This window comes from Sebastes fasciatus, chromosome 8 (assembly GCF_043250625.1).
Source record: "Sebastes fasciatus isolate fSebFas1 chromosome 8, fSebFas1.pri, whole genome shotgun sequence".
In the NCBI taxonomy this organism is placed as follows: domain Eukaryota; kingdom Metazoa; phylum Chordata; class Actinopteri; order Perciformes; family Sebastidae; genus Sebastes; species Sebastes fasciatus.
The window spans coordinates 22096880-22107214 of record NC_133802.1 but is presented as its reverse complement, the minus strand read 5'-3'; the positions used below and the strand labels follow the sequence as shown (position 1 = coordinate 22107214).

The following is a 10335-nucleotide window of genomic DNA, read 5'->3' as shown; positions in this document are numbered from 1 at the left end:
TTCAAATAAAACGACGAGAAGGTTTATTGTCTTAAGTTTAGGTTGTTATTAAATGTTATGGATATGAGTATTAATAATGATAGGAAATATAATAATAATAATAATTATTATTATTATTATTATTATTATTATTATAATAATTATAATAATAATAATAACAATAATAATAATAATGGAAATCTAAACAAATAAATAAATAAATAATGGCCTGCATGTTATGACTTTCAATTAACATATTGAATGGTTTTTTTTTCCCCCATTGATTGGTCTGAGAATAGAGACAGGGAAAATAAATGATTCCAAATAATTATAAATAATGAAATGTAGTAATATCATTTCAACGTCGTGGCTCCAGCTTCAGTGATAATATATAAATAAATATTATTTTCTATAGCAACTGAGCCAATCACATGAAACATGACTGATAATAAAACAGGCTAATTATTTTTTATAAGTTTTGTGTTCCTTTTGAATTTTTGCAATTGTTGGATTTCTTGGAAAATATAAGACCGTGGTGGAAGAAGTATTCAGATATTTTACTTGAAAAGTAAAAGTAACAATACCACAGTGTAATAATACTCTGTTACAAGTAAAAGTTCTGCATTCAAAATCTTACTTAAGTAAAAGTACAAAAGTAGTAGCATCAAAATATACCAAAAGTAAAAGTACTCATTATGCAGAATGACCCATTTCAGAATAATATATATTATATTACTCGATTATAATTATTGATGCATTTATGTGTGAGCATCACTTTAATGTTGCAGCTTGTAGCTTTTCTTACCTAATATACTGCCTGGTAGCTTAACCTATAATAATAATAAGTCATAATTTATAAATTGATATATATATTTTGAATTAATAATTTGAATCTGCAAAATAACTAAAGTTATCAAATAAATGTAGTGGAGTAAAAAGTACAATATTTGCCTCCAAAAATGTGGTGGAGTGGAAGTATAAAGTATAGCATAAAATGGAAATACTCAAGTAAAGTACAAGTTCCTCAAAATTGTACTTAAGTACAGTACTTGAGTAAATATACTTCATTACATTTTGAAAGCAAAACAATGAAACGGTTTGGAGATTAAACATCATCACTGGACACTAACATTGGCACATATTAGCTTTATTAATTGCCATTACTGTGAATATATGCGAGCAGGAGGCTGAGCGACAAGCAGTGATGATGTGTGTATTTGAAAGTAGGTCACCACTTCAGGAGGAAAAAAAAAAAAAACTTGTGCAGCAGCACTGTGGAGCTCATTGACATTTTCACTTCTGCAGCCAGAGGTGGAAACACTGTGGTTGCTGTGTTCCTGCACATCTACTGTTTAACCAGACGCCAGTTGCATTAGGCCTATTTGCATGTTTCCAGGGCAGAGCACTGTAGGTGCAGACCACTTGTATTCTTCTTCTGGGCATGCAGTTTGGGGAGTTTGTTTGTTTATGTCACTCAAGTTTGAATAGCAGCATGCAGAGCTGTTTGCACATGAAAAGTATCACACGGTGATTCATGACTGAGTCAACACACACAGATATGTTGAAATAAAAGCACAGTCCAAAAAACTTGTAGGGGCTCTGCAGAAACGCTCTATTTTATTTGGCGAAAGGGAGCCATGAAGCTAGTTTAACCTGGAGATAAACATATCCTCTCTGTCAGTTACAACTTCTTGATCTCTGCTCTGAGCCATTTTTTTGTATTTGTTCGAGGCTAATTACAAATCTGCTCCAACTGAACTTCTAAATGCCAGCTGTCACGACCTCTGAACCCATTAAGTGTGCCTTTCACATGACCTAAGCCCTTTGCTAAAGAGGGCCTCGGGTTTTCAAGAAGCCTTTCCCCAATTAACATAATCCATTAGCTGCATCAATGTAGGCCTATATTATGCTAATTCACCTTTAGTGTTCATTGTTGTAGTGAAAAATAATCAAAATACCAGAGTTTGACCCAAAATATATTTCTTTCTTGGGGCCTAAAACAAAAGTGTGTATGACACAAACACTCTGACGTCATATCCTACCTGTGTGTAAAGGTGAGAGGCCCATGAAGGCCCTCAGTGATGGTTATAACTTCCTCACTGCTTTTAAGGGGCATAATCCATTAGCTGCATAGGCCTATATTCAGCTTTAGTGTTCATTGTTGTGGTGAAAAATAATCAAAATACCAGAGTTTGACCCAAAATATATATTCATTCTTGGGCCCGAAACAAAACTGTGTATGACACAAACACTCTGACGTCATAGCCTACCTGTGCGTAAAGGTGAGAGGCCCATGAAGGCCCTCAGTGATGGTTAACTTTTAAAGCTATTTGTAGTCTTTGCAATGGCCTGCCTGGTGCAAACTCTTTGTCACCATTAAAATGTTGACCTGAAGTGAGTTTCTAATCAGACTTGTCCTCTCTTGATGACAGAGATGTCCGGCTATTGGCCGAGACCAGGAGGGCACGTCATCTCCATCAATCAGAGGACTTGCTGTTTTCTTCCTCTGAGGAATGTCCCTCAGCTGGTCGTCCTGACCAGCCGCCTGCCTGCCTGACCATGCGTTACTTTGGATGCTTGGATGCATGAGAGGCCGGGCATGAAGTGCAACCAATGATTATGCAGGAGGAGAGAGGTGATAATGACTTCCTATCAAGAGTTAACGGCCGAAGGGGAGAGTAGCAGAGGGCTACTCTTCACGGGCTGCTGCTGCCGAGCAAAAGAGGTCATAAACCCGGACCTGGACGGCAGGACTCATCCTGAACTCTGCAGTGATGACGAGAGGAGACTGGAGGTGGAAGAAGTCGCCTCAGGATTTAATACTCCGCATCCCCGGTACTTAACTCTCTCCAACAGTTCTTTGGACAGCCCTCCTCCTCCTCTTCCTCTTCCAGAGACTCTGGAGGGCTTCTCTCCACCGGCCTGCCCCCTCCACTCGTCCCGTGTCCCCTGGCGGTGCAGGTTGCAGCCTGGGCAGGGCTCTCCAGGACGCGGATCAAACTGCGCGTCAGACGCGCTCCAATCCGGTTTTGGCGCACTACTAACAGAGCAAATTTACGCACGTAATGGCCCCGAGATGCACGTCGCCACGGGGAGTTCAGCTGGCTCGGACTGTAACGTGCATGCTCATGTGGATGTAAGCAGGAAAACTTTTGAGTGGATGAGAGTGAAGAGGAGTCAGCACCGGGAGGGTAAGTTTGTTTTTTTGTCAACTGCGCACGACAAGGAGGGATAAAGTAACATTGATACATAAATGTATTTTTTATAAATGAGTTTTGTATAACTTTTTATTCATAGTTGGGTGAAAAGTTTGCAAAGAAGTTTTCACTTCAAGCTGGAAAAAAAAAAAAGAGAAAAAATAGCTGACGTGTTTTGTGCGTCACCGTGCACCATTTCCTCCTCCATTTAAAAATAAATAATTTCTTTTTTTTTAAAAGCGGATCAAAACGTTTTGCACTAGCTGTGTAGTGGACGCCACATTTGAATATGCACATGAGCACTCTGTTACTATTTCCTTAGCGGTTCCATGTTAATGCAAGTCTGTTATTTATTTACCATGGTCGCTCCACCTTCTTCTGTAAGCAGGATTCAGTCTGCACACACAAGGAGGAGGGTGGAGTATACAGTCAAAAGGCCCTGCTTAGCCTCTCTGTATATTCAACTGGAAAATGATCAATTATTTACCCTTGCCCTTACTAACCAGTAGCCTTTGAATAATGCAGCAGACCAGTGGCTGTCGAGACTCACAGGAAGTTGAGTAAAACTTACTGTTGTAAGCCGGAGTGCTCCCTGGGTATTGATTAGTTGTCTGTTTGTAATGAAAGCCCTGGTGTATTGATTTCAGTTTGCAGCACCTTTACATGTGTCCACCTTTTTAACATAATTGCTGTCACAGATCATCATTTCCCTGACTGATGAGTCCTGGGCAGAGAGCCCACAGAAGAATACATATCCCAGGCTTTAAAAAAGAAAAGAAAAAATACCAATAGCCTACTAATGTGAAAAATGCCTATCAATCCTCAATTTTATGTGAGTGATCGTATCTTACAGATCCTTCATTTGATCAATAATGTCAGCTGACTGACTAGCCACTGGACTTGGGTTGGGTTTCATAAATTTTACACGGACAAAGATTGACTACAATGGTGGTCCAGACCTTTTTTTTTTTTCTCCCCACAGCACAATCTCCGTCTGCTGACCCAAATGTTCAGTGACCAAAGATGCAGGTTGCTCATTATAACCACCAGACTGTTTGTGGTGAAAAGGCCTGAGCTCCTCTGCAAGGACTGTCTGTAACAGACACAAAACTGCAGCAACATTCACATGAATATGTGAAATGATGTGGACTTTAACTCATTATTTGTGGTGATTCAGTGTGCACAAAATGTGACATCGACACACCTTTGATTTGACTGCACAAAATAGCTTTTGATTCCCTTCTTCTTCTTCTTCTTCTTCTCATTCATGATGTGCATTCAGCTTGTGACACATCATTTTGGATGAGTAGAGAGGCAAAAGGTGACATGTAGAGCTGCAACGATTAATCGATTAGTTGTCAACTATTAAATTCATCGGCAACTATTTTGATAATCAAAGAATTGGTTTGGGTAATTTATTAAGACAAAAAGTCAATATTCTCTGATTCCAGCTCCTTAAATGTGAATATTTTGTTGTTTCTTTACTCCTCAATGACAGTAAACTGAATAGCTTTGAGTTGTGGACAAAACAAGACATCTGAGGACATCATCTTGGGCTTCAGGAAACATTTTTCACCATTTTCTGACCGAACAAGTCATCGATTAATTGAGAAAATAATCAACAAAGAAAATAATTGTTAGTTGCAGCCCTAGTGACAATACCATATTTGATTTGACATGGGATGTTCCAGTGATGCAGAAAGCACAAACTGACAAAAGAAAATCACATTAGTGGACGGCGATGTGCATTCACACATCTTGATGAACATTTTTCTCATGATGCTGCTATAAGAGAAGCAAAAGGTGACATCGACACCTTTGATTTGACCGCACAAAACTAACACTTTTAGCTCATTCATGATGTGCATTCATACAGCTTGTGACACATTTTGGATTAATGCAGGAGTATAGAAGCAAAGGATGACAATACCACCTTGTGATATTTCAATGTTATATGATGCAGAAAGCACAAACTGACAAAAAAATACCTTAGAAACTCAGATTAGTGGACAGTGATGTACATTCAAGTATCTTTTTCATGATGCTGCTGTAAGAGAAGCAAAAGGTGAAATGAACACCTTTGATTTGTCTTAAATATTGCAATGTTGTAACATGCAACAAACACAAAACTACACTTTCAGACTTGCACCTGCTTCACAATCCAGATGAGCTGGTAAACATGTCTCTGATGGTGCCACTGAAAAGGTGACAACAACACACTTCACTGGTCGAGGAGTCATTTTATTCATAAAACACATTAGCCACTCATCTGATCCAAATCCGTGTACTTAAAGAAAGCCATTTGCTTGCTCCCACCCACGCACACACATCTCCTCGCAGTACTGTTGGTATCTCTGTAACCTCTTTCTGTAGCTCTCTGAAGGGGGATCATCTGTAGGAGTAACTCATTAGTGCTATATAGTGTAACTTGTAAAAGAGTCATTAGTGAAAGTGTGCTTTTCCTCTGGAGGTTGCATTGGCTTTGGCACAAAACAAAGTCTCGCGTATTCTTCCATGTTGAAGGGCCTCCACAGACCTGCAGTAACCTGATCTCTTGGCTCAGTGTATATACTCCCAGTGCGTCATTCTTCAATTATGCTTTGACAGCACCTGAATTACTGTGGGCTGGATGCCCAGATGACTGAGGCAATGTGTATCGATCTATCCCCTTTTCTTCTTCCCTCTCCTTGGCTTGGAAGGCCCCTTCCATTCCCCCTGCTGCCTGGCTATTTTTAAGCATGCAAGTCATTTCTCAAATATTTAGTTTGATTCTTTTATGCCTTCTGGCCGGCATCAATTCTATTATCTTTGCAGCCATTAATCAGAATGTGCATGTGATTTGCACTCCTGAAAGCTGAACTTCTTAATTACGTACAGTTGCTCTGTATTGGTTCTTCATATTCGCTGCCCTCTAATTCTCAGCCTCGGTTACCTTGACATTCATTTTCTTAAAACACAGATGCCGACATTTATCCTATAACTGACCTTTCCATCTGCTATGCTTTTCCAAGTGGCTAGAGGCCTGTTAACCTTCCTCCCTATGAATTGTGGTGGGAGACATTGCTCTACACCTGGCACACTGACTCCATTATGCAGCAGCAGCACATTTTCTCAGAGGCAAAGACACACGGACGACTTCCCCACAATGTCAGCAATGAAAAATCAAGATATAGCTGCGGTTCCCGTCATTCATTGCACATAAGTAGCACAGATGATACTTTAATGTGTGACCCAGAAACCTCAGAGGGAAAAAAATGGAGGCATTTGTCATTAATGCGGTGTTTGAAAGGATTTGTAAACTGTTAAACTGTCATTGACACAGAAAGGCCTAAAGGCAAATTATTAATGATTCTGATGAATACAGTTAATGGACTGTAAACGATACAAGTTGTTTTGAATCACAAGAAACATTTCTCTGACAACTTTTCCACATAGCTGCAATATACGGCAACACTTTTTGCTCTATACTATTTGGTGAACTTGAGTCGAACACACTTTGAAAGCAACACCGTTCAGATCTTCCAGATTCATATGTGTCTATCCAAATCTTCAAATCATTATTCAGGCTTGAGTTTGTGATGTTGTTCCATGAGATTGATTTACACCGTACAGGTGTTTCTGTTATTATGTCCACGTTTATAACACACAACTCCCTATCCACCTGTTTGACAGCAACAAAAGATTTTTACAATGTGCCTATAGGCTGCTGCTAAAGTTGATACCTCTGTGAAATACGTCTGTTATAGAGACAGAGAAATGGCTCCTGGGTGAAGACTTTAAATCAACTAAACTGGCTCGGGGCCAGTAACTACAAATCAGTTTCTTGTATGTTTTTTTTTTTTTAATTCTTGAATATTTGTTTAACTCATTTCTTCAGTATCAAACAAATCTGTGATTATTTTATTAATTTATATTCCTCAATTTCACACAAATTACCAGACCAGTACAGATAGAGCTATAATACATATTTAACTTAATTTCTGAGGATTTATACAAAAGTTATATAACTACTTATAACTAAAGTTTATTATACAGGAATTGTTCTGGAATAACATCTAATTGTATTTTCTGCATAAGGGCGTGGATAATTTTATTCAGCAGGGTTTTGTGCTTCTTTTGTGGTGGTAACCTCCATTATCTTGCTGACGCCTATTTTTTTTTTTTTAATTCTTAAATATTTGTTTTACTCATTTCTTCAGTATCAAACAAACCTGTGATTATTTATTAATTTATATTCCTCAATTTCACACAAATTACCAGACCGGTATAGATATAGAGCTTAAATTCACATTTAACTTAATTTCTAAGGATTTATACAAAAGTTATATAACTACGTATAACTAAAGTTTATTATACAATGATGTCTAATTATCTTTTTGATATGTTTAAATATATTTTCTTTTCTTCTGTACTGTTTTTTTGTATGTATTTCATTGTTTTTATTGGATTGTTTTCCACTGTTTGGTTAAGTTTTTCTGCACATTTTGTGCACTTCTTGTTGTTGTTTAACTTTTGTTGTATTTTTTAAAATTATGTTAGTTTAGATCTTTCTTCCTTTTTTGTTATTGTTTTTTTTTCTCCTGGGGTTAGTGGGGGAGTCCTTTGTATAAACCTGTGGCTTCTTGACCTCTTCTGACACATTTCTTTTTTTTTATTTCATTGACTGGATTTTGTGAAGTTTTATTTATGTGCAAATAAATAAATACATAAATAAATAATTGTTCTGGAACAAACATCTAATTGTATTTTCTGCATAAGGGCGTGGATAATTCTATTCAGCAGGGTTTTGTGCTTCTTCTGTGGGGGAACCTCATTGATCTTGCTGACGCCTATTTTTTTTTTTTTTAATTCTTGAATATTTGTTTAACTCATTTCTTCAGTATCAAACAAACCTGTGATTATTTATTCATTTATATTCCTCAAATTCACACAAATTACCGAACCAGTAATACACATTTAACTTAATTTCTGAGGATTTATACAAAAGTTATATAACTACTTATAACTAAAGTTTATTAAACAAGAATTGTTCTGGAATAACATCTAATTTTATTTCCTGCATATAAGGGCGTGGATAATTTTATTCAGCAGGGCTTTTTGTGCTTCTTTTGTGGGGGTAACCTCATTGATCTTGCTGATGACGCCTGTTCTCATGTCCTCTGTTTTCCCAGCCAGGATGCACATGACCTGTGGGTTCAGCATTGTTGGCTCTGGCCTCGGTGCTGTGGAGGCTGCAACAAGCAGCAGCAGCAGCAGCAGCATCATGTGCACGGACGGCCATGCCACGGTGAACGGCACCCCGAGGACCAGCTTCAGCACCAAGCAGCTGACCGAGCTGGAGAAGGAGTTCCACTTCAACAAGTACCTGACTCGAGCCAGGCGCGTGGAGGTGGCGGGTGCCCTGCAGCTCAGCGAGACGCAGGTGAAAGTTTGGTTTCAGAACAGACGCATGAAGCAGAAGAAATTGCAGAGAGACGGGCTTATACGCACAGACACTCTGGACACCTGCACCATATCTCCTGGACCGACCTCTCCAAAAAAACACCTGAACTCCTGAACCCTTTGCATCATCACATGCACGAGCCCTGCAGATGTTTTGATTCCAAGTTTGCATCGGTTTCAATCAGGCATCACCTTTAATTTGCTTATACCGCGATGGATGATTGTCTGTCGCAAAGAAGCGCAATGGCAAAGTTTCTTCATGCAAGAACGGGTCAAAACAATTTGTCATCCTCTCCTCCTCGGTTCCAGACTGGCGCTGATTTGAATATTAAAATTCAAAGTCATCGCATCGCGCTCTCTATCTACACAATGTAAACACGGAAACAAAATTATATTAATTGAGCATAGAAAACTGCAGGCAGACTTATTTGTTTATTTATTTTGTGCAATTTATCCCAGGAGCTGATTTTACTTGAATATTTATTCTGCAGGACACGTGTCTCCTAGTTTTGTTTAAAATAATCATTATTTGTATTTTTTTTATTTAATAGTTTATTCTAGACAGGAAACACATTTTGTTTTACAAATTATTCCACAAGATGTGCTTTCTCAATCAATTTTATGGAGATTTATTTTTCTATTTCTTTAAAAATCTTTTTTTTATTTTTTTTATCTCTGACACAAAAAAGTCACCTGTTGTAGACAAATCACATCTTTAACATTTAATTATCAGGCTAATTTAGCAGAGCTCCAAATGCTGCTTATAATGTTGTGTATTTTAGTCCGCTTTTAGTTTTTTTTTTCCTCCACGGAAACATTAAAACACCTATAATTAACTGATGGATTTATTGACCGCTCGTATTAAGCGTATTGATCCGTGGTGATCCATCTATTATGAGGCACAAATCTGGGGGACTATTTTGTGTGTCTGCATGCATCTGTAACTGCATGTTAATGGCATGTAGAAACACGACGATCGGGAGTTGTTGGCGTCTTTTTATTACCGCCATATACATGCATCAGAAAATGATAATTTAGCTTGAACACTCATGCGGGAGAGCAGACAATAACGTGCTGTCTGGGCTGTTTTGCAGATCAACCAATAAATTTGCGCGTGGCCCCCATGATGCAGCAGCTCGAGGAGCTGCTAAATATTCCTTCCAGATTCACATCTCATCTCATATAAAGTAAATGATCGTATAAAGTCGGCCCCTTTAAACACTGTTATGTTTTGCGATGTGTTGCTGTCATGTTAATGTCTATTCTAATATCAAGATATGAGGCCATCAGCCGCATTAATGCCATGTGGGGGAATATTTTTGTTTAGCTTTCAATTAGTGGGTGTTTGCACATGGATGTTGAAGGAGTGGATGTTAATGACGACAACAAAAAGGATTAAACTTAAAGCAGCTTAAAGGTGTCCTCTTAGAAATAAAAAACGAGAATTAAAATGAATTAATTAGGTCCGTTTTAAACATTTAACAGGTGTTCCTCATTGGAATTTGGTGCAAATAGAATAATATAATTATAAGAGAGTTGCAGCTCTGCATGGCAGACATGGAGCTAATGTATGCAGTTAAACCAGAGTTCACCTCTCACCTCTTGACCTTTGTGTTGCCTCGGGACAAGGATGACCTCGGTCAGCAGCTCACACAGAGAAACATGCACCATTCATTTCAGATGACCTCCAAGTTTGAGCTTTCTCTTTTCTTTCGTA

General features: G+C 38.3%; 1 protein-coding gene across 1 annotated transcript; it reads left to right on the top strand.

Moving 5' to 3' along the window:
* Window positions 1-2596: 2596 nt before the first annotated feature.
* Window positions 2597-9153, top strand: hoxc1a (homeobox C1a). Its single transcript, XM_074642746.1, has 2 exons — window positions 2597-3170; window positions 8348-9153. Exons 1-2 carry the CDS (start codon window positions 2621-2623, stop codon window positions 8731-8733), a joined length of 936 nt encoding a protein of 311 aa, XP_074498847.1. The 5' UTR covers window positions 2597-2620; the 3' UTR covers window positions 8734-9153.
* The last annotated feature ends 1182 nt before the right edge of the window (window positions 9154-10335 follow it).

Excerpts from the sequence above, each read along its gene's own strand:
- hoxc1a (XM_074642746.1), top strand. The coding sequence starts at position 2,621 with ATGACTTCCTATCAAGAGTTAACGGCCGAAGGGGAGAGTAGCAGAGGG. Across the intron at positions 3,171-8,347 it reads GAGGAGTCAGCACCGGGAGG|CCAGGATGCACATGACCTGT; the intron begins GTAAGTTTGTTT and ends CTGTTTTCCCAG.